The sequence below is a fragment of the Lepidochelys kempii genome, chromosome 28 (assembly GCF_965140285.1).
Source record: "Lepidochelys kempii isolate rLepKem1 chromosome 28, rLepKem1.hap1, whole genome shotgun sequence".
NCBI classification, from domain to species: domain Eukaryota; kingdom Metazoa; phylum Chordata; order Testudines; family Cheloniidae; genus Lepidochelys; species Lepidochelys kempii.
The window spans coordinates 3,575,751-3,603,716 of NC_136407.1; the positions used below are offsets into that span (position 1 = coordinate 3,575,751).

At 51.8% G+C, this 27,966-nt stretch overlaps 2 protein-coding genes across 2 annotated transcripts in view; one reads left to right on the forward strand and one right to left on the reverse strand.

Annotated features, from left to right (window-relative positions):
* LOC140904242 (uncharacterized) overlaps positions 1-27,966 on the reverse strand; it is a 165,802-nt gene that overhangs the window by 23,121 nt on the left and 114,715 nt on the right. The gene's annotated exons all lie outside the window — the stretch shown is intronic.
* LOC140904212 (uncharacterized) lies at positions 1,870-27,239 on the forward strand. The gene is made up of 9 exons (XM_078850921.1): positions 1,870-2,249; positions 2,763-2,984; positions 4,147-4,169; positions 5,709-5,824; positions 6,124-6,156; positions 9,690-9,772; positions 10,436-10,562; positions 25,470-25,583; positions 25,942-27,239. Exons 1-9 carry the CDS (start codon positions 2,094-2,096, stop codon positions 26,967-26,969), a joined length of 1,902 nt encoding a protein of 633 aa, XP_078707047.1. The 5' UTR covers positions 1,870-2,093; the 3' UTR covers positions 26,970-27,239.

Consider the following 27,966-nt stretch of genomic DNA (forward strand, 5'->3'; position numbering starts at 1 on the left):
GTAGGTAATAAAATATAAATGTGATAGGAAGTAAAATATGAAGTAAAATGGAGTGTAATTGCAATTGTGTGTTTGGATGAGTAATAAAAAGGTTGAAGTGCCAGCCTAATAAATGACACCACATCAAGAGGAAGAACTGACAGGCTGAAGAGTGCATTGGGTGAGATAGCCGGATGATAAACCTGAGGGCATACCAGAATCCACCCACAACTGCCCCAAGGACAGGGAGAGCTGAAGAAACAAAGAACAAGATAAAAACATACTGTCATTCCGTCATTGCTGTGCCATCTGTGTGATTGACTATCACTTCAAACGTGAGAACAGCATGACAAAGCAAACCCTATAAACTTGTACGAGGATAAAACCCTATAAAAACAGACCCTGAAGACTGAGAACTTTGGGTCTGATTCTGCAACCAACCTCCAGGAACATCAGATGCACATCTGACAAGGCCCTGCTCCCTCTTCGTGTCCAGGCCACCTGGCCAGTGGCTTGGCTTGAGCAATCTCCAAGCTGGTAACTATAACAACCTTGCAGAACTCTGTGTGTATGAGTGAATGAATGTGTAAGAGAATGAAATGTTATAGCTATAACTGATACTTGCTCCTCCCTTCCCTGCCCCGGCAGAGAACCAGCATCTCCTCCCACCCCCACTCCAGGGGCAGCCAGGTTTTGGGGAACAATTTCCCACCTGAACAAGGACAAATCGCTGGGGAGAAAATGGGTGGGGAAGCCCCCCACATGGGAGGAGATTTTAAATGGACATTTGAGAATTATGGCGAGAACAGGGGGAAATCAGGAGAGACGAGAGAGCGGATCATTTGGGGGGAAAAGGGGGAATCGCCCCAGATTTTATAGCCACGTGTGATACTGAGAGAGAAAAGGGGAAACACTTGAGAGAATTTGTATCCGTGTGTGGGAGGAAGTGGCACAAACAGGGACAGGATCCAATTAACTCACCTCCCCCCGGGAATTTCTTGGCTGCACAGAGACAGTTCAACTACCCCTCCCCCCGTCCCATTGAACTTCCCGCTCCCTGCAACTCCGGCTTCTTCCCTCCCTGCCCGACACCCCCCAGGGGACCCCCCCGCCGGGCCCCAGTCTCTGCCCCCCCCCCATCCCAGCGGGGCCGGGGGCAGCTCCTGGCGGCAGCTCCGAGGCTTCTCCCCGGTTCCCGGGGGCAGAGAGTCACTTCCCCCCCCGGGGTCTCTCACTCACCGGGGGGCTCCGGCTGGGGCGGGCAGAGCCCCGGGCTGCCCAGGGGGCTGGTCCCAGCTGCAGAAAGCCCCCCCCGGCCGGGCACGGAGGGGTTAATGTCGGGCCCCCCAGCAGAGACCCTCCGGGTCCCACGGAGCCAGCAGCTGCGTCTGGTCCGGGCCCGCCCCCGGGCTCCGGGCTCCGTCCTCCCGCCCCCTGCCTCGCAGCCCCCGCCCGGCCTGTGCCCTGCAAGCAGAGGGGCCCTTTGTGTGTTTGCAGCGGGGCCATGGCCGGGGCCGGGAGCGCAGCGCGGAGGCTCCAGCCCGGCAGCCCGCGGGGCAGCGCGGTGGGGCCGGGGGCGGCGCGGCGCGGCGCGGGCAGGGCCTGGGCGGGCGGGCGGCGGAGACTCGCGGCCGGAGAGGGGCTGCCCGGGAGCGAGGGGATGGGGGCAGCTGAGGGGGATGTATCGGGGGGGTCAGAGCCGGGCTGGGTGGCGGGACAGCTGGGGATTGGGGTTGTTTGGAGCTGGGACTCTGGGGGGAGGTGTCATTGTGGGGGAGGGGTGGCAGAGCTGGGCTTAGGGGCTATTTGGTTGTGGGGGTGGAGGGGTCTGTGTTCAGATCCAGCACTGGGCTGTGGGTGGGGAGGGTTCGAGAGGGGAAGTTGAGGGCAATGCTGGAAGTTGGTTGCTTGGGAGCTGGGTGGGCGCAGGGAACATTGGGCGCTGGGGGTTGGGCTGCACCCCGTCACCTCTCCAAGGGGTCCTGTGTTTTCCCTGGGAAACCTGGGCCCCGTTTCACCAGCCCCTCAGAGCTTCCTGGCTGAGGCTGAACGAGGCCTGGGGGAAAAAGTCCCAGTGCGTCCCAGGGACTCTGCTCGGGCATCTGCAGGGCGGGATGGGCCCTGAAATCTGGCCTGTGAGGCCGTTTGCAGCGGTTTGTAACCCCCTCCCCCACTTCTTCCAGGAGCCCCCACGAGAGCATCGGGCCCCTCTGGGAAAAGAGGGAGAAGCAGCCAAAGCCGAGGAGCAGCAGCAAAGCGAGGAGCTGCTGGTAGGTGCCCAGGGCCCAGGTTCGCCTGGGATCCCGGGGCCCTGAGTGACGGTGAATGCAGGGCCCGGCCTGCCAGCCTCATCCAGGGACCCGTCCCCACTGGAGCCCAGGGAGAGGGCAGGGTCCGACACGGGGGTGACATGATGCCCTTAGGGTGCGGGAGGTGCTGGGCAGGAGAGAGTCAGTCTGTGTGAGCCCAGAGCCCCTGCCCACGGGCTGTCTGCGTGTCACAGTGACCGGGGAGCCTTTCTAGCACCTGGAGGGGATGGGGAGGAAGGAGATGAAATGTGGGCTGCTGCAGGGATGGAGAGTTTGGCTCAGTGCAAGTTGATGAGGTTTTGGGGGGAACAGGCCTTCCTCACCCCAGCCCTGAGCCCTCCTCCCTTCCTGGCCTAAATATATGTCCCTCCCCCAGCGGAAGAGATCCTGTGTTCTGGTAAATAACTTCCCCACCTACCAAGAGGTGCATTTATGGTTCTCCCTTGTTACCGAGCTGCTCTCTCCCTTTTGCAGAAACAAACAGAAGCCGAGAGGCAGAAGATGGTCTGGGAGTGGCAGGAGCTGCGAGGGTTTCTGGAGGAGCAGGAGCAGCGGCTGCTGTCCTGGCTAGAAGAGGTAGAGAGAGCCGTTGTCCAGAGAAGGGATGAGGACATCTGCAGACTGTCCTGGGAGATATCCCTGCTCAGGGAGCGGGGAGGAGAGAAGGGGCAGCCGCCGCTGAGCCAGTCCCTGCAGGTCAGGCTGTGTCATTGCAACGATCATACACACCGTTCCTATAGGCCAGCGGTTCTCAGCCCGTGGGCCGCACGCCACTCACTAGCACTACTGAGGCCCAGTTCAGCTGTGTGCTAAAGGGCAGCCCGTGGGCTGGGTCCCGCCAGGTTCCCGTCTGCCTGGCGCGGAGGAGTCCAGGCTGCCCCGCCACTGAGCATATGGCAGGAGTCTGGGGCCGGGGCTGGCCCCATCGGGTCAGAGGTCTGGGACAGCTGGCTGGCCCCGCTAGCTACAGGGCAACCAGCTTGCTCCTCAAGCTCTGGGTCTGGGGCAGATGGCCTGCTGTGTGTGGCAGGGTGTGGAGGTGGCAGCCAGCTCCAGGGCAGCCCTGCACCGGGTTCCGGGTCAGGCAGCTGGCCCACCACCCATGGTGAGGGTCTGGGGTTGGGGCTGCTGGCAGGTCCCCCAGGGTCTGGAGCAGCCACGTGGCAGGAGTCCGGGCTGGGCAGCTGGATGGCCCCACCCAGCGGGGGTCCAGCATCGGGGTCCAGGCTGTTGCTGCCGCCCGGCCCCTGTGGCCCAGTTAACACACTGTGTAATAAGCTGAGAACCACTGCTGTAGGCTCTTCTCCACTCTAGACCTCAAAGCACTGTACAAAGCTGGGTCGTGGGCATTATCCTTATGGGATAAATGGGGAAAGCGAGGCAGAGGGAGGGGCAGAGCCCTGCCCAAATCACATAGTAAATCTGTAGCAGCACCAGGGATGGGACCTGGGAGTTTGGGTGCTGCAACTCCAAGATTTTTCTCTCCTCTCCTGTAAATGTCTGTCTGCGTTTGCACTTGGAGGGTGAAATCTCCTCCCCCATGCAGAGGTCCCGAGCCAGCCTAAGGCCCCACTCACACCAGGGGGCTCGTGGGGCTCTCAGCACTGGGGCAATTTGACTCTCAAGACAGAGAAACATTTTCTACCTGGGGAGAAACTTGCCCCTGCAGCCAACTCTCAGCAGGGATTTCTGGGGCTGCTCAGAGCAACTGTCCCTGCTAGTAGGGAGCGGGAGATGGCACATGAGTGTCTGAAATTCCCTAAATACCAGAGGCTCCCATGGTGATTCTCCTGCAGAGCAGGAGGCTTTCCCAGCCTGGCACAAGTCCTCTGACTGCCTCTTCTTTCTCTCCCTCTAGGGTGCTGAGAGCACCTGGGGAAGGTAAGTCCTGGGCTCTGTCTCACTCCCCTCATGGTCTGTTAGGTCTGGTTACTGCACTGAATACGGCGCTCCCCCCGCCCGCAGTGTGACGTGGCTCTGTGATTCTGTCTCCCTTAGCAGCTGCCTCAGCAAGGGGCAGAGTCTGTTACTCTCTGTCAGCTAATGAGGTTACACCAGGGCTGTCAGACATATGGCCCCTGGGCCAGACCCAGCCTGTCTGGTGTATTTATTGGCCGTATCTCATATTCAGAATGTGCAGAATCTGTTTGCATTGTTTTAAAAGTACTTTTCTAGCCCTCCTGGTTACAAAGAAACCCTCCCAAATGGTCACAGAGACAGTGTTGCCTTTTGGATTGTGCAAACAGCCTGGAGCAGCGGCTCCGGGAGGTGTGAATTCCCTTGTCTTCTGTTCATCTCTGTGGAGTGTCAGCTGAAATGACACTTTAATATCAAAGTTCAATATTCCATGGCTGATCCCTTGAGTAGGTGGAAATGGGAGTGAAGCCTTTGAAGGGTGGGTATAGGGGGTTGCTGTAGGGAAATAAAAACAGAGGAGACACACAAGGACAAGAAAGCAAGAGATAAATAGAGAAAGGAGGATGGGAAAGGAAGGGAGAGAAAAGGTAGAAATAGCAGGGCCATAAGGCGGTGTGTGGGAGGGAGGCTATTTCTCCGCACAGTGATACTTTGTGACAGTAAAGGACTTAATAAGTAACAGTAACTAATATTGTATTTCCTATACAAAGGGCAGAGTCTCTGCTCATTCTTTGTGCACGCAGGTCCCAATGAGCAGTGGGTGTCCTGCTGTGAATGGAGGTGGGGTACGGAGTCCTAAATTGATGCCCTTGGGCCACTGACCATAACGGACAGCACAATATGGCCCTCTATACCGAATGAGTTTGACAACCCAGGGTTACTGGTTTAACTGAAAAAAAAAGGAGGACTTGTGGCACCTTAGAGACTAACAAATTTATTTGAGCATGAGCTTTCGTGAGCTACAGCTCACCGATGAAGTGAGCTGTAGCTCACAAAAGCTTATGTTCAAATAAATTTGTTAGTCTCTAAGGTGCCACAAGTCCTCCTTTTGTTTTTGCGAATACAGACTAACACGGCTGCTCCTCTGAAACCTGGTTTAGCTGAAGGGCTCAGAGCTTTTGGTGTTTAAGGGTCCATGTTCATCCCCTGCTGAAGATCTGGACTCTGTCCACATTGAGCATGTGGGACACACCCACTCTTTGGTCTGTGTCTCCTCTCTTTCTACGTAATCCCAGTGCTGGTGCCTCTTGTTGCTGGAATAGCCCAGTGTGGGGGGTGGCTCTGCTTCCCGCAGAACCAGAGCGTCCCAGAGAAAGCTCCTGAACCTGTCTTGGTTCCTTGTCCTAATGTTTCCCAGTGTCCCATCTCTCTGGGCCCATGGCAAGCCCAGGGCTGAGGGCGGGTGACTCACCATGACTATCTCAGGCTACAAAGCTCAGATCTAGGTTTGCTGGAATTTAAGGGTTGCTGGGCTCAATTTCTCACCCCTCCTCCTTTCCCTAGCAGGGAGGATGGGAGATTTCCAAAGCTGGAGCCAGGGTATGGGGAGCTGGAGAAGAGACTCAGCGATTTCTCTCTGAAAAGTGCCATGCTGCAGGAGGTGCTGCTGGGATTCAAAGGTGAATTGGAGTCTGGGGGTGGCGTCTCCTCTGGTTAGAGAGACCCCCACCCTGGGGAGGAGTCGGGGACTCTAGTGATGTCACTGACCCCACCCTCCGTCTCACAGCCCCAGCTCCGAGTCGCCCTTCCCCATGGGAGTAGCCCTGTGGGGCTGGCTCTGTCTGCAGCGGCTGCGTTATCAGCCTCGGTCTGTGTCACCATCTCGTAGTTAACAGCGGTTACATTAATAACCAATGGGAACCTCCCCAGGAATGCAAGAGCCTGAATTCTCACCTCTCCCATCCTCTCCTTCCCCTAGAGATGCTGCGACAGGAGCTGGGGAGCGACACAGGTACGTGTCTGTCTCTGATACAGGGGCCCTAGACAAATTAGAGGATTGGACCAAAAGAAATCTGATGAGGTTCAACAAGGACAAGTGCAAAGTCCTGCACTTAGGACGGAAGAATCCCATGCACCGCTACAGACTAGGGACTGAATGGCTCGGCAGCAGTCCTGCAGAAAAGGACCTGGGGGTTACAGTGGACGAGAAGTTGGATATGAGTCAATAATGTGCCCTTGTTGCCAAGAAGGCCAATGGCATTTTGGGATGTATAAGTGGGGGCATTGCCAGCAGATCGAGGGACGTGATTGTTCCCCTCTATTTGACATTGGTGAGGCCTCATCTGGACTACTGTGTCCAGTTTTGGGCCCCACACTACAAGAAGGATGTCGAAAAATTGGAAAGAGTCCAGTGGAGGGCAACAAAAATGATTAGGGGACTGGAACACATGACTTATGAGGAGAGGCTGAGGGAACTGGGTTTGTTTAGTCTGCAGAAGAGAAGAATGGGGGGGAATTTTATAGCTGCTTTCAACTACCTGAAAGGTGGTTCCAAAGAGAATGGATCTAGACTGTTCTCAGTGGGAGCTGATGACAGAACAAGGAGTAATGGTCTCAAGTTGCAGTGGGGGAAGTTTAGGTTGGATATTCGGAAAAACTTTTTCACTAGGAGGTTGGTGAAACACTGGAATGCGTTACCGAGGGAGGTGGTGGAATCTCCTTCCTTAGAAGTTTTTAAGGTCAGGCTTGACAAAGCCCTGGCTGGGATGATTTAATTGGGGATTGGCCCTGCTTTGAGCAGGGGGTTGGACTAGATGACCTCCTGAGGTCCCTTCTAACCCTGATATTCTATGATGGGCCACGGGGACATTTCAGAGCAATAAACAGGTTAGGGACATGGCATCACGGCCTCCAGTCCCAATGTTCCACAGCTTCCAGCTGCACAATGTAAAGCAGGGGAGCCCCGAGACTGAGTCACTCCTGCTGTGACATCTGATGGGGATTCGCAGTGAATCCAGATCTCAGGGGTGTGTTTCCCTTTGGGGAAAGGAACACCAACCTGAACGGTGTGAAATAGGATGGGACAAGGACAAAATATCCCGACCCTGAGGAGTCTGAAAGCTTCCATGAGTGACTGAAAATGGTCAGATGTGGGCAGCAGAGTCTCAGGCATGAGGAGGGGTGGAGCCCAGCTGTACCCTGTATGGACTGACTCTATCTGAGGCATGGGGCTGTGCGAAGGAGCAGAGAAACTGCCATCTGGCACAGCAGGGGTGAAAGAAAACCTGTGGGTTCAGCTAGCCCCATCCCGCTTTCCCTGCAGCCAGTGCCAGGCCTGGAGAGGGGGAGAAAAGAAGGGAGCCTGGCTCCGTTGAAGAGGCAGGAGCTCGGTTTGCCTGCCTGAAGGGCCAGATCAGTGACATGCCAGCCAGTGGAGACTTTAGTAGGAAGTAGCCCAGGAAATCTGATCTTGACTCCCTCTGCTGGGAGGGACACCCATTTCCACTGTTTAGGGGTTCAACTACACAGGGCCCTGGGCTGGGACCTGGTGGAATGGGGCCCAGGTCCCCCTGCACTCCTCTGACCAACAATCTTGCCACTAGTATCACAGGCTGGTTTACTGCATACAGACTGGCTTTGAATATTCGTTTGGAACAAAGATGGAGCTGATGTAGTGCATGTTGGCGTTTCTCACACTTTAGTGACCCCTTATTTGAAATCCCTCCCCGGGATCTCCTGACATTTACAATGATGTGAGAATAAAACACGTGTCAAGCCTGACCCTATACAACTTGCATGTCTGCACTTCAAGAGGCTGCCAGAAAGTAGTTGTCCTTGAGGGCTAAAAGTGCAGGAAGTGGGGGAGTGAGATTTTCTTTGCTTAAGATCATAGTAAATCTGTCAGTATCTCACGGCCCATCTGACTGCTTGTCATGAACCTCTGGGTGTTGCAACGCATCAGCTGAGAAACGTTGCACAGGATTCTTCATGATTTTGTATCCGTATTGGCTATGAAGGGGAAGAGAGTGTTACTTTTTATATGAAGGAAATCTGAATTCAGCAGCTAGCAGCTGGAGCAGATATGGCCCAACCCTGGGAAATATTGATTTCAATGCAAGCCACATTCTTAATCATTCGGAATCCCAGCTGTGATATTAGTAGGGCCCTTTCTTTTCAGTTTGTATTTGATTTAATTTTTCTGTGGAATTGATCAGTGTTTATTACCCCAACAATGAGAACAGGAGAGAATCAGTGCAAAAAACGATTAATTTTCCTGGGTAAATATTAGGGGTTTATTTTGATATGGGGGGGAGAGGAAGCATTCAGCAGATGAATGCTTTGAATTCCTTTCATCAATGTGGTTTGCTGCAGAACTAAAACAGAACTCAAAACATAACACTACCTTTGAGTTTAAGAAAACAATCTAATCCCCAAATAGAACTTTTCATTTGAATGAACAGGTTACTGGGCAGACTTACAACTATTAGCCTATAAATATTGACATTTAATAACTGGGCCACACCATTTGCAGTGCATACACTCAGCTTCATCCTTTTCTCCTGGGTTTGTTTTTTTAAAAACTTTTGAATACTTCCTTGTGTTCTGAAACATATTCTGAGACAGATTTTCGTTTTCTTCCCATTTTAGTGTGTGAAATCTTTAAACCATTATCTGCTAACAGCTTGAAATGTGTACACGATGGGCACATAGATTCATCAGTACGTTCAGATGCGCGCGCACTTCAGTGCTTGCATGCGTGCCTGTTTGTTTGTTGTGTGTGTCTTCTAGACTAAGACAGAGCTTTTCTTCAACTGGCAGCTTTGTGTATACACGCAGACTAATGTATTCTCCTAATGCATCTATCTCACGTAATGGATTGTATTTTCCTAGCTAAACAAGTTATTTTTTGTGTATTTGAAAGATACAAAAGTAAGGTGACAATCAGAAAAAACTGAATAATACTTTATTTTTCTGGAAAAATTGGTTTAAACTGAAAACGAAGGGGCTTAGATATTAGACAGCCTGAAGCTGGGCACAGTAACTCTTTCGCTGCTCTGTCTGTATCGCAGCCCGAGAGACTGACACCCCACCGGTGTTTAGTAGCGATAGCGATGAGGCAGAGTGTCAAGCCGAAATGGCATTAGTTCTTGCAGGATAGGGAAGGCCTCCAGGAATAGACAATAACCAAGTCTCTGAGTCAGGAGGGGAAAGAAAAACCAAGGAGGAATAAGTGGGGAGAGAGGCCACAGACTCTGAAACCTGCTCAGATCCAGTTCCTGTCTCAGCACTGGACAGATTTGGCCTGGTCCCTAGCTCTGTGGAGTTCCTCCTCTGCTGGGGGAATGTGCCATCCTTTGGAACCATGTCAGGTTTAAAGGGTCTCAGAGGGTTTAGTCCTGGTGGGAGGGGATGGGTCTGCGCTGCAGTGACAGAGTGCTTTCCCAGCGTGAGAGTCTGCAGAGAAAGGGCCAGTGAGACTCGTGACGTGAAATGACCTAAAGTCTGTTCTGAAATCCCCCCCAATAACCCTTCTCCCCCTGACAGGCTGCAGAATAACATCCCTGGGTCACTCCAGATTCTCCCAGCCTGCCCGGCAAAGGGAAATGGGCATGGCAGAGCTGGCTCAGGTAGGGATGCTGGGGGGTTCTTGCAGGAGCCAGAGGGACAGTGAATACACAGGAAGTGGGAGTTTGATCTAAGGGTGGGAGGGTGCAGGAAGTGCACAGGGTGGAGAAAGGGAGGGGGACAAGGTGCGATGAACCTGCTGGGACTTGATAAATCTGGGGTCTTGATTCTAGGAATAGAGGCATGGGGGTTGGGTGTGGAAATTCCCCTATTTGTGGAAGAGGAAACAAACTGGCCTGGGCTGGCAAAACTTCCCAGACTATCAGTGCTGGAGGGTGAACCCACTAACCAGAGATTGTTATGACATGAAGGGGACACCCAGCAGAGGGACTTAGGGGAGATGCCCCATCCCCTGACATCTAGCTGCTGGAAATGGGGAAGGTGTTGGGCTTCCTATCCGGGAACGTCCCTGGACCCTGCTTGGGGCTCCATCTCTTGTATCAGCCTCTGGTAAGTCCATGTCTGATGAAAGTGAAGACCTTGCTCCCTTTATCTGCTGGGAAGGATGAGGGGCTTGCTCTATCTCTATGCTTCCTGGGTGCTCTGAGCGGGTTGTGGGTGGGGCTCTGCTGACTCTGTATCCATTTGATTGGCCCTGCTACTTATGAATAGTGGGGCTGTGAGTGGGGCAGCAGGTCCTGAGTGTGGGACTCTTGCTCTTTCAGGGGCCGGTGACCTTCGAGGAGGTGGCTGTGTATTTCACCAGGGAAGAGTGGGCTCTGCTGGACCCCGCTCAGAGAGCCCTCTGCAGAGACGTCATGCAGGAGAACCATCAGAATGTGACCTCACTGGGTAAGGATTCATAGAATCATAGAATATCAGGGTTGGAAAGGACCCCAGAAGGTCATCTAGTCCAACCCCCCGCTCGAAGCAGGACCAATTCCCAGTTAAATCATCCCAGCCAGGGCTTAGTCAAGCCTGACCTTAAAAACCTCTAAGGAAGGAAATTCTACCACCTCCCTAGGTAACGCATTCCAGTGTTTCACCACCCTCTTAGTGAAAAAGTTTTTCCTAATATCCAATCTAAACCTCCCCCACTGCAACTTGAGACCATTACTCCTCGTTCTGTCATCTGCTACCATTGAGAACAGTCTAGAGCCATCCTCTTTGGAACCCCCTTTCAGGTAGTTGAAAGCAGCTATCAAATCCCCCCTCATTCTTCTCTTCTGCAGGCTAAACAATCCCAGCTCCCTCAGCCTCTCCTCATAACTCATGTGTTCTAGACCCCTAATCATTTTTGTTGCCCTTCGCTGGACTCTCTCCAATTTATCCACATCCTTCTTGAAGTGTGGGACCCAAAACTGGACACAGTACTCCAGATGAGGCCTCACCAATGTCGAATAGAGGGGAACGATCACGTCCCTCGATCTGCTCGCTATGCCCCTACTTATACATCCCAAAATGCCATTGGCCTTCTTGGCAACAAGGGCACACTGCTGACTCATATCCAGCTTCTCGTCCACTGTCATCCCTAGGTCCTTTTCCGCAGAACTGCTGCCTAGCCATTCGGTCCCTAGTCTGTAGCGGTGCATTGGATTCTTCCATCCTAAGTGCAGGACCCTGCACTTATCCTTATTGAACCTCATCAGATTTCTTTTGGCCCAATCCTCCAATTTGTCTAGGTCCTTCTGTATCCTATCCCTCCCCTCCAGCGTATCTACCACTCCTCCCAGTTTAGTGTCATCCGCAAACTTGCTGAGGGTGCAATCCACACCATCCTCCAGATCATTTATGAAGATATTGAACAAAACCGGCCCCAGGACCGACCCTTGGGGCACTCCACTTGATACCGGCTGCCAACTAGACATGGAGCCATTGATCACTACCCGTTGAGCCCGACAATCTAGCCAGCTTTCTACCCACCTTATAGTGCATTCATCCAGCCCATACTTCCTTAACTTGCTGACAAGAATACTGTGGGAGACCGTGTCAAAAGCTTTGCTAAAGTCAAGAAACAATACATCCACTGCTTTCCCTTCATCCACAGAACCAGTAATCTCATCATAAAAGGCGATTAGATTAGTCAGGCATGACCTTCCCTTGGTGAATCCATGCTGGCTGTTCCTGATCACTTTCCTCTCATGCAAGTGCTTCAGGATTGATTCTTTGAGGACCTGCTCCATGATTTTTCCGGGGACTGAGGTGAGGCTGACTGGCCTGTAGTTCCCAGGATCCTCCTTCTTCCCTTTTTTAAAGATTGGCACTACATTAGCTTTTTTCCAGTCATCCGGGACTTCCCCGGTTTGCCACGAGTTTTCAAAGATAATGGCCAATGGCTCTGCAATCACAGCCGCCAGTTCCTTCAGCACTCTCGGATGCAACTCGTCCGGCCCCATGGACTTGTGCACGTCCAGCTTTTCTAAATAGTCCCTAACCACCTCTATCTCCACAGAGGGCTGGCCATCTCTTCCCCATTTTGTGATGCCCAGCGCAGCAGTCTGGGAGCTGACCTTGTTCGTGAAGACAGAGGCAAAAAAAGCATTGAGCACGTTAGCTTTTTCCACATCCTCTGTCACTAGGTTGCCTCCCTCATTCAGTAAGGGGCCCACACTTTCCTTGGCTTTCTTCCTGTTGCCAACATACCTGAAGAAACCCTTCTTGTTACTCTTAACATCTCTGGCTAGCTGCAGCTCCAGGTGCGATTTGGTCCTCCTGATATTATCCTTATCAAATAAGGAAGTGTTATTTACTCCTCTCATAACACAAGAACTAGGGGTCACCAAATGAAATGAATAGGCAGCAGGTTTAAAACAAACAAAAGGAAGTACTTCTTCACACGATGCACAGTCAACCTGTGGAACTCCTTGCCTGAGGATGTTGTGAAGGCCAAGACTATAACAGGGTTCAAAAAAGAATTAGATAAGTCCATGGAGGATAGGTCTGTCAATGGCTATTTGTCAGGGACAGTGTCCCTAGTGTCTGTTTGCTGGAAGCTGGGAATGGGCACCTGGGGATGAATCACTTGATGATGACCTGTTCTGTTCATTCCTTCTGAAGCACCTGGCATTGGCCACTGTTGGAAGACAGGACACTGGGCTAGATGGACCTTTGGTGTGACCCAGTGTGGCTGTTCTTATAGAATCATAGAATCATAGAATATCAGGGTTGGAAGGGACCCCAGAAGGTCATCTAGTCCAACCCCCTGCTCAAAGCAGGACCAATTCCCAGTTAAATCATCCCAGCCAGGGCTTTGTCAAGCCTGACCTTAAAAACCTCTAAGGAAGGAGATTCTACCACCTCCCTAGGTAACGCATTCCAGTGTTTCACCACCCTCTTAGTGAAAAAGTTTTTCCTAATATCCAATCTAAACCTCCCCCACTGCAACTTGAGACCATTACTCCTCGTTCTGTCATCTGCTACCATTGAGAACAGTCTAGAGCCATCCTCTTTGGAACCCCCTTTCAGGTAGTTGAAAGCAGCTATCAAATCCCCCCTCATTCTTCTCTTCTGCAGGCTAAACAATCCCAGCTCCCTCAGCCTCTCCTCATAACTCATGTGTTCCAGTCCCCTAATCATTTTTGTTGCCCTTCGCTGGACTCTCTCCAATTTATCCACATCCTTCTTGAAGTGTGGGGCCCAAAACTGGACACAGTACTCCAGATGAGGCCTCACCAATGTCGAATAGAGGGGAACGATCACGTCCCTCGATCTGCTCGCTATGCCCCTACTTATACATCCCAAAATGCCATTGGCCTTCTTGGCAACAAGGGCACACTGCTGACTCATATCCAGCTTCTCGTCCACTGTCACCCCTAGGTCCTTTTCTGCAGAACTGCTGCCTAGCCATTCGGTCCCTAGTCTGTAGCTGTGCTGCATGCTGGAACCCTGTCCGCCAGCGCTGAAGCCTGCCTGTGCCTTTCCATTTGCCATGAATCCTTCCCTCTTTGGTATTGCACATGGTTGTTGGCCCTCTCCAGGATGTCAACCATAAGTTCATTGTGGACACACTACCTCTGGGACAGGTCTGTGATGGTACAAAGACCCAAGTTTCTGCTGGAGTGTTCACGCGCTGCTGACGTATGACAGACAGGACAGGTCGAACTGCCTGCAAGCAGACAAAAAACAAAACATTATTGTCTCAGTGATTCCAAAACGGCTCAGTGCAAAAGCTCAGAAAAAAAAAATACTGGTGGAATCTGAAAGAAGAATTGAATATTTTGTAAAACTGACCTTCAGTATAGTGTGAGAGGAATGCTGCAGATCCCAGAAACTCCATGGACACTACTGGGTTAATTGCAATGAAAAGAACATACAGAGAATGGTAACTTTAAAATAACAATTTTGCTTAAAATTGCAGAACATTTGGGGCTCTGGGGGAAGGGGGATGGCCATGACCTACTCCAGAGGCCTTCTCTATCATTTCAAGCATTGTACATTTTGGAGGATGTCTTGGAGTCCCTGGGCGATGCTCTGGAACTGCTCCCCACGAAGCCAGTCAGGACTCTGGGGAAGTCTCCTCTCTGGGAGCAGCCTGTCTGCAGGACACACAGCTCACCCGGCTTCCACCTTCCTGGGTCTGACCTCAGAGCATTCAGCATCCTCTGCCCCTCCGTGCGCTTCCCACAGCCAGTCCGCCCAAGTGGGGTCCTGGGGAAGCCAGAGGGTCCTGCCCCCCAACTCCGCAGTCAGGTGTGACTCTCAGCTAGCCATTAAAACAGAGGTTTATTAGACGACAGGAATGTGGTCTAAAACAGAGCTTGTAGGTTCAGAGAACAGGACCCCTCAGCTGTGTCCATTTTGGGGGGCAGTGAGCCAGACAACTCCGTCTGCACTTCACTCCTCGTCCCCAGTCAGCGCCAAACTGAAACTCTCTCCAGCACCTCCTCCTCTGGGCTTTGTCCCTTTCCCGGGCCAGGAGGTCACCTGATTCCTTTGTTCTCCAACCCTTTAGCTCTCACCTTGCAGGGGGGAAGGGCCAGGCCATCAGTTGTCAGGAAATAGGGTGTCGGCCCTTCTCTGTGTCCAGACCCCTGCACACACCTGCCCTTTAGGGCTCTGCAATGATCATACACCCTTATCCCACCACCTAGATACTTAAGAACTGCATAGGGGAAACTGAGGCACCCCCACAATATTCAGAGAAAACATTAAGAACAGTCCCACTTCGTCACATCTCTCCCTCCTTCAAGACCGAACTGAGTAAGGTCACTTTAGCCAGTGACCTGGGGAAGTTCGACCCCACCAACGTTTCCATGCCTGCCCCAGCATCTCTCCCATTCCCTAGCATTGGCTTGCATCAGCCCCACACCCCGCCCTGTGTCTGAGATGTCAGTGAACACTATAAAGGCCTTGGCAAAGTCTGGGTTTACCAGATTTACTGGGCCCTGTATTAGAGCCTTCTTCAACGCACAGAGAGCCCTCTGGCACTGCTCAGTTGCAGTAAACTGCTTGCAAAGACTACCATGGGGATTCCTTTCCCTAGGGGATTTTCTACGTAACAATTCACTCTTCACAGAAATTCTGCCCTTAACCTCTTCACCTAGGGCTTGCTCTAGAGGAACACTTTCCTGAGCAACAACAGACTCTTTCTGGGACTCACTTACATCCAGAATTACCTCTGGCCTATCAGGTGGATTCCTACACAATCCCCTTTCAGGCAAACTTACAGACTTCCTAGATAAAAGGCTAGAAGCATTCTCCTTCCCTTTGCCACACACAAGTTCAGGAATCTTTTCCTTCTTGCGACAGGTTTCCACACCCTCAGTAGGTAACACAATCAAATCACCTTTCTGCTCTCCTTGTGCCCTGGCTAGGATCTCACCCTGATTAGACAGAGTTGCTACACCCTTTCCCAGCAACACACTAGCAACAGGCAAAATATAAGCACCAGAATTATCTGGTCTCTGGGATTTTGCTAGGACACTAACTGAATGCAACCTAGTTACAGGGCCATTCTCCCGAGCAGACACAAACTTAGGACCCTTCCCTTCCCAGGCTTTAGTTGAATCCAGAACCAACTCTGAGACAACTGCACTATTCTCAACCATCACAGGCTGAAAGGGCCCTTCTGTCTGCTCCACAGACAAAGAAGAGCCGGAGACACATTCTCCTTTCCCAGACACCCAGCTTGGGATCTCATTCCGCTGGTCCCAGCACACAAGGCTGTTCACAGACAACTGCTTGGAGATCAGGGTAGCTCCCTCCACAGGCAAGTCAATACCCCTGACAGTCACAGGCACGTTTCCTTCACTGTCCCAATTCTCCACCCAGCTAACAGGTAAGGTCCAGGGACACTCATCTTCCACCCTCCTCGCCTTCCCACCCTGCTGACTAGACACAGCCATCAGCTCACAAGGCTGCCTAGGCTCATCCAAACTTTCCTTACCAAGCACCTTGCCACTCCCAACAGATAAACTGCTGCTTCTTCTCACTACCCTGAGCTACTTCCAGCAAATCGCAGCTACCCTTCTCAGGTTCCCTTTTACAAGGTGTGCTCTCAAAGTTCTGTTGTCCTTCCCTTACCAACCTCTGCTTCCAAAAGGAACTAGATGTTAAATTCACTGAGAGACTACAAGTCATATCCAAAGTGTCTAGAGATGAGAGTAGACCTGCCATCCCCTGCATCCTCGAGAGATTAACTACCCAGCTGTTCTGCTCTGCAGACTCAGCTACCCAGTCTTTCCTCTCGCTGGCTGGGCCTGGGGTCACAGCCCCGCTGAGCCCTGTCCCTGGTAGCTCCATCCTTGCCGTGGACTCACTTCCCAGCAGCACCTCTGGACAAGGCAAACCTGGTTGGCAGCTGACCTGCCCTGCCTGTGGGTCCCCCCATTCAGCTGGGGTCTTATCTTCCCCCTTGCTCAGCGCTGCCCTTGCTGTTCCAGTGGGGGCAGGCAGCGAGCTCTCTGCTCTCCTTACAGCATCAGAGCCAGCAGGAGCCTCATCTCAGTGTGCAAGGGGGTGGGGAGCATCTCTCTGTCCCACCCAGCCCCACGAGTCTGGTTACAGGTAGGCAGGTATCCTGAGCCTAGCCGCTCCTCCCCCCTGCCAGCCAGGTCATTTGCATTTTCACTGACAATTTCCATCTTAGCCAATTGGTTCTCTGGATTCAAATTCAAACCCCTGGCCGTTACAGGAGCAGGGCCTGGATCCTGTCCCAAAGAGACACAGTCACTCCCCAACAGGGTCTCACAGCCGATATCCTGGAGAACCCCAACGACTAGCCAGCCCGACCCCTTCTGTGTCCGCACAGGGATCTGGGCCATAGGCAGGGCAAGGGGCTTCGTCCCTGGGACCTTCACCCAGCTCACACAGCCCCTCAGCATCTGGTGGGGCTGCACCATCCGGGGCCTGACAATAGTTCTCTCTGTCCCAGCATCTCGCCACCCCAGGAATGTCTCCCCATTGACCATCACCTTCCGCTCCCACTGGGAGTCCAAGGGGCCTGGCCCCAGGTGACTCCACACAGACATATAGGTTGGGGTCAGGAGTGGGAGCCTGTCCACTTCCCCACCCATCTGGCTGACGGAATCTACGGCCTTGGGACCCAGCAAGGGAGCTAGACACCGGGGCTTTTCTGCAGAGTCCCCCTTCGTTCAAATCTCCAGCCTGCTCAAAGGCAGTGGGGTGGCATCCACATCCCCCCCTCCTTAACCAGGGGCAGCAATTTAGTCTTGAGGTTCCCTGCGGAACTGGCCCCCCGGGGTCTATCCCCACTCACCCCTGGGAGGTCCCCTAGGCCTTTCCCCTCCCCCACCGCCAGTTCATGCTGCTGCTGCTTCTGCAGCTCTTTCTCGGGCTCTCGCTGTCTCCCACAGTCCTCTGGCTCTCTCGGACTCAGCTCCCATCCCGTCCATTCCCCTGATGGGGAACCCGATCGGGAAGACCCTCGTCTGGTCGGGGACAGGAGTCTTGGGGTGCCTGGCTACCACTCCAGCTGCTCCCAGATCCTGCTATAGCCCCATTTGGGGTCAGGAATCTGCTCCTTAGAGCGGTCATCCTCCTCCAGCTGCACGATTAACTGTACTTTGGTGAACTTTCCAACGTGTAACCCTCGCTTTCTGCACAGGGTTACAATGTCCTTCTTAAGGAGACGGTGACAGGCCATCACTCCGCTCTTCCCAAGTTGCTGTGGACTCACAGGCCTGTGTGCTCTCAGCTCCCCACGGTTTCCAGGGAGAACCCCTAGTGTGCCAGCCCTTCTCGCGGTCACCTCCTCTTTGCCAGGGTCGAGCTGCAGACTCCACCGCCGCTGGGACAGCTTGCTGCAATCCCCAGAGGAACCCTGTTACTGCAAAAGTCCTTCTCTCTCCCAGGGCCAAGCCACAGGCTCCTCCACCCCTGAGACTGCTCACCACAGTCCCCAGGGGGACCCCATTACTGCAGAGTCCTTCTCGCTGGTCACACACTCCAGGGGTTAACTGCCCCCCGAAACCGCTCCTCTCTGAGCCTTCAGCACGCCTGGTCCCCGTCAGTCCCCCTTCGTTTTGCTGCTCCCCCATCACTTACTGCAGGAAGCGCCATCCACGGGGTGCAGTACATCCCACCGCTGCCACTAGTTGTCACAGAGTCCCCGGCGATGCTCTGGAACTGCTCCCTACGCAGCCAGGGAGGACTCTGGCGAAGTCTCCTTTCTGTGAGCAGCCTGTCTTCAGACACACAGCTCACACAGCTTTCACCTTCCTGGGTCTGACCTCGGAGCATTCAGCCTCCCCTGCCCCTCCGTGCGCTTCCCACAGCCAGTCTGCCCAGGCGGGGTCCTGGGGAAGCCAGAGGGTCCTGCCCCCCAACTCCACAGTCAGACGTGACTCTCAGCCAGCCAGTAAAACAGAGGTTTATTAGACGACAGGAACGTGGTCTAAAACAGAGCTTGTAGGTACAGAGAACAGGACCCCGCAGGTAGGTCCATTTTGGGGGGCAGTGAGCCAGACAACCATGTCTGCACTTCACTCCTCATCCCCAGCCAGCGCCAAACTGAAACTCCCTCCAGTCCTTCCTCTTCTTTGTCCCTTTCCCGGGCCAGGAGGTCACCAGATTCCTTTGTTCTCCTACCCTTTAGCTCTCACCTTGCAGGGGCGATGGTCCAGGCCATCAGTTGCCAGGAAACAGGGTGTTGGCCATTCTCTGTGTCCAGACCCCTGCACACACCTGCCCTCTAGGGCTCTGCAACGATCATACACCCTTACCCCAACACCTAGATACTTAAGAACTGCATAGGGGAAACTGAGGCACCCCCACAATATTCAGAGAAAACATTAAGAACAGTCCCACTTCGTCACAGATGACACAACAGTTCTTGTGGTTCCTGAATGGCAAAGAGAGATTTTATTCCATGTCTTTGGTGGCAAGCCAGCTATGTATGCCATCAAAGTATGCCAATTTATTGTGACTGAACAGCACATCTGTATGGGAAGTGGGCTGATCCACTACTGAGGACACCCTGGCAAATATACCTTTCTGGGAAATGTGACTCTATGTCTTGAGTGCCTGATACGGGAAAAGTTTGCAGCACTTGGGGCTGGGGAAAAATTTGTGCGGGAATCAGCAGGATACCATGTTAATATCTGCATGCCTTATGGCCTCCCGCTGGCTTTGAATACAGGCTTTTATGGCTACATACAAACACATAAACTATGAGGGACTCACAAGGAACTCTGCAGAAACCCCCCTCCTATTGCTGGACCCCTCAGCTGTATTTCAGAGAAATGGTTTTGTCACCCAGGGACTCCATTGAGCTAAAATGGACTCCATTTCAGCTTCCCACCCCGTACAGTTCACTGTTTGCAGGTGGCTGTCTTCACAGTGGGGCTGGGACAGAGCACCCCACTGACAGAGAAGGCAATATCAGGTTTTTATTTTTAACACCTTAGCAAGAATGAGTTTCTAGTAAAGTTTTATTTTTAATGCTTGTTTCAGTGTTTTTGCTTCCCAGTCTCCAGTTTGAATTGCACGTGGTGGTGGAGGGGGCAGGGGGAGACCAAGGTGTGCTGGTGGTGGTGGAAGTAAAGGCCAGGGTTGGTGCTCCAGGAAATGGGGGTGCTAGTAATGCAGGAGGGGAAGACAAGGGGCACTTTTTGGCCCTGTGGGTGGGAGGTGGGAGCAAGGACTGCTTGGGAGAGTGGGATGCAAAATGGTTGGGGACATAGACTCTGGGGCTTGAGCACCCATGGAAAAAAATGTGGGCGGGGGGGACTCAGCACATGCCAGGCACAGCTGTGGGGTGGCCCCAGATCAGCTATTCGGCAGCTGGCGGGAGGTGCTCCAGGGAGGGCGGAGAGGAGCCAGTGGGGGGCAGGGGGACCTTGGGGGAGGAGGCTGAGAGGAGCAAATGAAGGACAGGCAAGGAAGGGGGCTGGGGGAGGGAGTGGAGCAAGGTGGGAAGAGGTGGGGTATGGGCGGGGCCCCAGGAGAAGAGTGTTGCGGGGGGCTTTGGGGTGGAGCACCCACCGGGAAAAATAGAAGTCAGTGCCTATGGTTGGTGAGCAGGAAATTTGGGATAACTGGTAGTGAGCAGGGCTGCAAGACATGGGAAAGGAGGAGCCAATATAAGGAGTGACTGCTTGCGGGGTCCCAGGAGATGGAGAGGGCTGGGAGGAAGGGGTGTGGGTGTATTAGTGAGTGACAGGGCTAGCTGAATCTCCATCCCCTTCCTCAGCTCTTTGAGACCCCCACCCCAGTCAGGCCTTGTGCCTTTCTCTCTCCTGGAGTGGAATTCTGCAAGTCTCCTGTTCCTAGGCCAGGCCCTGGGCTACAATACCCGACAGATGAATCCAGCCTGAGTACAGACACCTTCGTCAGTCTGCAATCATTTGTGTACAGTAACAAATCAGCTTTCTTCACGCCAAAGTCATGTCTATTTTGCAGTAGAAATCAAGGGTAAGAGAAAAAAGGATTTAAAAATAACAATCTTCACGCCTGCTTGTCTTACCCTGGTGGTCAGCTAGGCAGGTGTGACCCAGTGGGAATTGGGGTGATAGTTTTATGATGCTGATGTCTGCCTCAGTTTCCCTGTGTACTTTTGTCAAGGTTCCTTCCCCACTCTGAACTCTAGGGTACAGATGTGGGGACCTGCATGAAAGACCCCCTAAGCTTATTCTTACCAGCTTAGGTTAAAAACTTCCTCAAGGTACAAACTTTGCCTTGTCCTTGAACCCTATGCTGCCACCACCAAGCGTGTTAAACAAAGAACAGGGAAAGATTCCACTTGGAGACGTCTTCCCCAAAATACCCCCCAAACCCTACACCCCCTTTCCTGGGAAGGCTTGATAAAAATCCTCGCCAATTTGTACAGGTGAACACAGACCCAAACCCTTCGATCTTAAGAACAATGAAAAATCAATCAGGTTCTTAAAAGAAGAATTTTAATTAAAGAAAAGGTAAAAGAATCACCCCTGTAAAATCAGGATGGTAAATACCTTAAGGGTAATCATATTTAAAACATAGAGATTCCCTCTAGGCAAAACCTTAAGTCACAAAAAGACACAAAAACAGGAATACACATTCCCTCCAGCACGGCTTATTTTACCAGCCATTAAACAAAAGGAAATCTAACGCATTTCTAGCTAGATTACTTACTAACTAACTAACAGAAGTTCTGAGACTGCATTCTGATCTGTTCCCGGCAAAAGCATCACACAGACAGACAGACCCTTTGTTTCTCCCTCCTCCAGCTTTGAAAGTATCTTGTCTCCTAATTGGTCATTTTGGTCAGGTGCCAGCGAGGTTATCTTAGCTTCTTAAAGCTTCTTCTTTTACAGGTGGAAGGGTTTTGCCTCTGGCCAGGAGGGATTTTATAGCACTGTGGACACAAAGGTGGTTACCCTTCCCTTTATTTTTATGACAACTTTGCATTGCTACCTGGGGTGAAAAAAATATCGCTCTGCTCTTGGGGCAGGACTGGAGATTTGAGTTGTTTGCATCAGGTAGCTGGCTGGGGTGCGCCGAATGGGTCATTAAAGGTCACGCTGAAGCTTACCCAGATCAATGCAGAATCCAAAGAGACCAAGTCACCTCCCATGGCCAGGACATTTCTACATGGCAACAACCAAGTGCGAGGAAAGAGAATCCCCCGCCCCCTCCTCTCAGCAGGGAAGCAGAGTAATGGGCTGAGCTGGAGAAGAAAGAGGAAAGGGGGCAGGCAACTGGGCTCTCTCCTGGCACTGTCAGAGAGACTAACATGGATTCCAAACCAACTTGCTGGCTCCTTGCACTGGCCTGGCCAGTACGGACCCTGCCTTAACTTTTGCTGCTCTAGACTAAACTAGGCTGAAACATAGACCAGACCCTGTGGATCCGTGAGAGCAGATGTAACTTCTTCAGACACCCCATTGCCCCCCCCCCGTGTCTCTGTCTCTTTCCCCTTTCCAACTACTTGAGATGGACTTCCTTTTTACCCCGCTCCAGTTTGGCCCTGCTCATCTAACCCAGTTCTGCAAGTTAGCTGGAGCTGGGAGGTAGAACAGGCAATGCTGATAATTCCTGCATTGTCTCATAACAATTTTCAAGTGTTTGCCAAAGGGTGGCTAATTTTGAGCCATTATTCTTCTCTTCCTGCTTGTTTTCCATACAGCCCCCCCCCCCCCATTACATTGAACCAGCATATGCATACAGTAGTTGTCCCAATAGCCAGGTCAATGTACAGTATTCAACAATATTACAGAGCAGCTCCAACTCCCATCTCAGGGGTTTGGAGCTACAGGGGAGGGCCCTACCAAATTCACGGCCATGAAAAATATGTCACGTACGGTGAAATCCCGTCTCCCCTGTGAAATCTGGGTATTGTAGGGGGGCTCTAGAACTGGGCAGCTAGAGAGAAGTAGTTGCTGGCCAGGCACCCAGCTCTGAAGGCAGCACAGAAGTAAGGGTTGCAATACTGTGGGCTCACTACAATAGCCTTGGGACACCCCACCCATGATGCTCTTTTGGGTCAGGACCCCTATGGTTACAACACCATGAAATTTAAGATTTCAATATCTGACACAGGGGAAATCAAGGTTTTTAAAATGCTCAGACTGTGAAATTTACGAAAATGAACCATGAATTTGGTAGGGCCCTAGATATAGGATTACGGGACACATGGGAAAGGGAGAGGGGCTGTTCGTTGGGAGTGAGTGCAGGGGAGGTCTGGGGGGATCTGGAGCTGCCAGGATCCTACCCCATTAATACAGAGTCCCTACAGAGCCCTCACTGATTTAGGGGCTGCGCCCCATTCTTCTTATTGTCCCATTTCACTTTATTTTATCTACATTTTCAAATATTATTGTTTTCACTCTTCTTTCTCCATTGCTGAGTGCCCACCCACCACCACACTTGCCTCTTCCTTGCCTACTGTGTTCCTAGCCACCATTTCTCAGGCCTTCCATTCCTCCCAGCCACAAGATGACCCCTTCCCTGCGAAAAGTGGGCTATCTTGGCCATGTTCTAGGTTGCGAGTGACTCTGGGGATGCAGAAGATTGTCCTTCCTCCTCCCTATCTGCAGCATCTCTCTTGGCTCTTTGAGTCAGTCCCGCCTGATGTCACATGGCCCAATTCCTATTAGAATCATAGAAGATTAGGGTTGGAAGGGACCTCAGGAGGTATCCAGTCCAAGCCCTGCTCAAAGCAGGACCAAACCCAACTAAATCATCCCAGTCAGAGCTTTGTAAGCCGGGCCTTAAAAACCTCTAAGGATGGAGATTCCTTCACCTTACTAGGTAACCCATTCCAGTGCTTCGCCACCTCCCTAGGGAAATAGTGTTTCCTAATATCCAATCTAGACCTCTCCCACTGCAACTTGAGATCATTATTCCTTGTTCAGTCATCTGCTACCACTGAGAACAGCCTAGTTCCATCCTCTTTGGGACCCCCCCTTCAGGTGGTTGAAGGCAGCTATCAAATCCCCCCTCAATCTTCTCTTCTGCAGATTAAATAATCCCAGTTCCCTCAGCCTCTCCTCGTAAGTCATGTGTTCCAGTCTCCTAATCATTTTCGTTGCTATCCGCTGGATGCTCTCCAATGTGTCCACATCCCTTCTGTAGTGGGGAGCCCAAAACTGGACGCAATACTCCAGATGTGGCCTCACCAGTGCTGAATAGAGGGGAATAATCACTTCCTTCAATCTGCTGGCAATGCTCCTACTAATACAGCCCAATATGCCATTAGCCTTCTTGGCAACAAGGGCACACTGCTGATTCATATCCAGCTTCTGGTCCACTGTAACCCCTAGGTCCTTTTCTGCAGAACTGCTGCTTAGCCAGTCAGTCCCCAGCCTGTAGCGGTGCATGGGATTCTTCCATCCTAAGTGCAGGACTCTGCACTTGTCCTTGTTGAACCTCATCAGATTTCTTTTGGCCTAATCCTCCAATTGCCTAGGTCACTCTGGACCCTATCCTTCCCCTCCAGTGTATCTACCGTGTCATCCGTGAACTTGCTGAGGGGGCAATCCATCCCATCATCCAGATCATTAATATTGTTCAAATTCTCCTTTTCCATGGGATGGATATTTATCCATCCCATCATACAGATCATAGAATCATAGAATATCAGGGTTGGAAGGTACCTCAGGAGGTCATCTAGTCCAACCCCCTGCTCAAAGCAGGACCAATCCCCAATTAAATCATCCCAGCCAGGGCTTTGTCAAGCCTGACCTTAAAAACTTCTAAGGAAGGAGATTCTACCACCTCCCTAGGTAATGCATTCCAGTGTTTCACCACCCTCCTAGTGAAGAAGTTTTTCCTAATATCCAACCTAAACTTCCCCCACTGCAACTTGAGACCATTACTCCTTGTCCTGTCCTCTTCCACCACTGAGAATAGTCTAGAACCATCCTCTCTGGAACCACCTCTCAGGTAGTTGAAAGCAGCTATCAAATCCCCTCTCATTCTTCTCTTCTGCAGACTAAACAATCCCAGTTCCCTCAGCCTCTCCTCATAAGTCATGTGTTCCAGACCCCTAATCATGCAGACCCCTAATCATGAATATTTTTTATATTCTCCTTTTCCAGAGGAACTAGAGTCTGATGCTCCTGAATTATAGCATCTAATTCCCCAGCCTTCTCCAGACCCTGGGGGATTTCCAGACTCCCTCCCATTTTGTCTGACTTGCTAGAGTCCTTTGCTAGAGCCCCCCAGCCCAGCCCGCCCCTTCTGCCTGAGATCCTTCCCCTTTCCTCTGCCGAATCCCAGAGGCACCGACATGCACTGGCTCCAGCTCCCCGGAGTCTCTGCCTGCAGCCTGGGCCCCGCCTTGCCCCAGCCCAGGGCCTGGGCCACAGGGGAAGAGCCCCAGAGGAGGAAGCCTGGGGGCAGACTGTGGGTTCAGCCTCCCCTGCCCTGTGATACCTGCCGCCCATGCCTCATTCCTCAAGATGTGCTTTCCTGACATCTAATGTTCCTGAGATACCGTGCTCACTCCCTCCTATTGCTTAGTCTGCTGACTCCCACCAACCCATGCTCGCTGTTCCCAGCTTCCCTGCAACTCTATTTCTCTTTCTCAGAATGAAGCAGGAGGTTTCCTTGCCTGCTGCCATCTTCCCCTTCTAGGCTGTGGAGTTACAGTCTCTGTGTTCTAGGCCCCCCTTTGAGGAGGATTGTCGGGTGGTGTGTTTTCCCAGCAGAGATGGAGTTAGTTAAATCCCTCTTTCAGCAGAGCCTCCGACACGTTTGAGCCTCTGGGGAGCTGGCCCCAGCATATTTCAACTTCCGAATGGGCTGGGGTTAAAATAAACAAATTTTTGTGTGTGACAAATCTCCCACGAACCCACTGGATTTCTTTTCCCTCTGCAGAGTTCCCAGTTTTCAAATCTGATGCGATCTCCCATCTGAAACAAGAGGATGAGCCGGGGGTCCCAGAGATCTCTGATTCAGAGGAGACAGAGAGCCTCAGGGGTGCATACACAGGTGAGGAATCATGAAATCAATTCAAAACCTGTCCGTGTCTGAAGGACACAGCTGGGATTCCCGACAGAGACCTTGTGAGTTCTCCAAGTTCAGGATTGTCCCCAGCAGGTTTGTATCCTCAGGGCAGATGTCGCTCCTGACTTCCTACCCATCCTGAGTGACACCTGGCAGTAGCTCCCTCCTTGGCCTCCCTTCCCCCTGTTTCAATGGGATTACAGGAAGGATTGATCCCCTCCTGTCCCGTGGGAAAGACTTTGGGGAAATTCAGTTCCTGATTAATTTCCATCTCTCCAGCACTTGTTTTGGTTTGCTCTCCCCTTTTCCATCCCTGTTTCTGAGGCGTCTCTCTCTGTCGCAGCAGGTGCTGGGCTGGTGAGTGAGGACGAGGAGAAGAAACCTCCTCAGGAAGATGCTGAGCAAATGGAGCCACGCAGGGCGTTGCTGCCAGTGGTACCTCAGGAGGATGCGTCCCGGAGTCATGGGCAGAGAGAAGGTCGTGAGAATCAGCACAGGCCAGAGAGGAGGCAGGGAAACAAGCCAAGGGAGAAAACAAAGAGCTCCATTCATTTTTGGAGACCTCACAAGTACCTTGAGGAAACCACAGCCCAGCACAAAATCCACACAAGAGGGAGAAATAACCCATGCAGTGAGTGTGGGAAAAGCTTCAGGAGACGCTCTGACCTTATTAAACATCAGAGAATCCACACAGGGGAGAGACCTTATGAGTGTTGGGAGTGCGGGAAAAACTTCACTCGCAGCTCAAACCTCAGTGCACATCAGAGGATCCACACAGGAGAGAGGCCCTATGAATGCAGCAAGTGTGGGAAAAGCTTCATTTGGCGCTCAAGCCTTATTACACATGAGAGAATACACACAGGGGAGAGACCTTATGGGTGCTGCGAGTGCGGGAAAAAATTCATTGAGAGCTCAAAGCTTAGAAAACATCAGCGAATCCACATGGGAGACAGTCCTTATGAATGCTGCGAGTGTGGGAAAAACTTCACTCAGAGCTCAGACCTCATTGCACATCAGAGGATCCACACAGGAGAGAGACTCTATGAGTGCTGGGAGTGCGGGAAAAACTTCACTCGCAGCTCAAACCTCAGTGCACATCAGAGGATCCACACAGGAGAGAGACCCTATAAATGCAGCAAGTGCGGGAAAAGCTTCATTTGGCGCTCAAGCCTTATTACACATGAGAGAATACACACAGGGGAGAGACCTTATGGGTGCTGCGAGTGCGGGAAAAAATTCATTGAGAGCTCAAAGCTTAGGAAACATCAGCGAATCCACATGGGAGACAGCCCTTATGAATGCTGTGAGTGTGGGAAAAACTTCACTCAGAGCTCAGACCTCATTGCACATCAGAGGATCCACACAGGATAGAGACCCTATGAGTGCTTTGAGTGCGGGAAAAGCTTTGCTCGGAGCTCAGACCTTATGAGACATCAGAGGATTCATGTAGGAGCCAGACCTTATGAGTGCTGTGAGTGTGGGAAAAACTTCACTCGCAGCTCAGACCTTATTAGACATCAGAGTGTCCACACAGCCTAGAGACACTACAGATGCTCTGAGTGTGGGAAAGCTTGTCTCAGAACTCAGCCCTTACTTATCATCAGAGAATTTGCAAGGGAAATAAACACCACAAGAACTTTATCAAGGGCTGAAAACAGGTTTTTTTTCCTCTTTACTAATTTTTGCTAATTTCCTCATAAAAGCTCTTTGAACTATTTGCTTCACATGGTCTCTTGGGTCCCCTAGGTGGGTTGCCCATTTTTCTCTTTTGTAGCTCACCATTCTTTGGGATTAATCCTCTGCTCCATTCTGTCAACAACTTTATTCTGCATGTTGTGGGAGCATCTGTCCCTCTTTTCAGGAATGTCATTAGCTCTGGGGACAGGAGTGACCTAAACTAGCTCCCATCGTGATAAAATTACCTGGCCCTTATCTCCACTCAGATTTCCCATGGCCTTAGCTAGCTTGATGTAAAACCACAACTATTCCTGCAGAAGAGACATAGCGTGTGTATAGTAGCTGGGGGTGTCTAGCAGGTTTACTCAGAATCTCACCAGTGCTCCATCATTTCCTTGTCTAAACAACCCTGGAGCGTGTCATTTGCTCCCACTGCAACGTGATTGTTAAAGTCACCAAGTTCCCCTTTGGGCACTGATTCCCTCATTCCCATTTGTTCTCACATTGCCATGGGTTGTGCTGAACATCGCTTATTTTTTGTACCATTTTCTCACTTAAAATGTATTTGATTATAGCAAATTCTGTGACACTCAAAGATAGTCGGTTGTGTCGGAGGGATTCCCTCCTTTCCCATTATCCCAGCAGTGTTTCCTTCTGTCTCAGCTGTGTAGAGTTTATCTTCTTCACATTC

Bases quoted from the DNA above. Each gene is read 5' to 3' on its own strand.
- LOC140904212 (XM_078850921.1), top strand. From the start codon at position 2,094: ATGGGCCCTGAAATCTGGCCTGTGAGGCCGTTTGCAGCGGTTTGTAAC. The intron at 4,170-5,708 runs GTAAGTCCTGGG...TCCTTTCCCTAG, and splicing joins GCTGAGAGCACCTGGGGAAG to CAGGGAGGATGGGAGATTTC. The intron at 10,563-25,469 runs GTAAGGATTCAT...TTCCCTCTGCAG, and splicing joins TCAGAATGTGACCTCACTGG to AGTTCCCAGTTTTCAAATCT.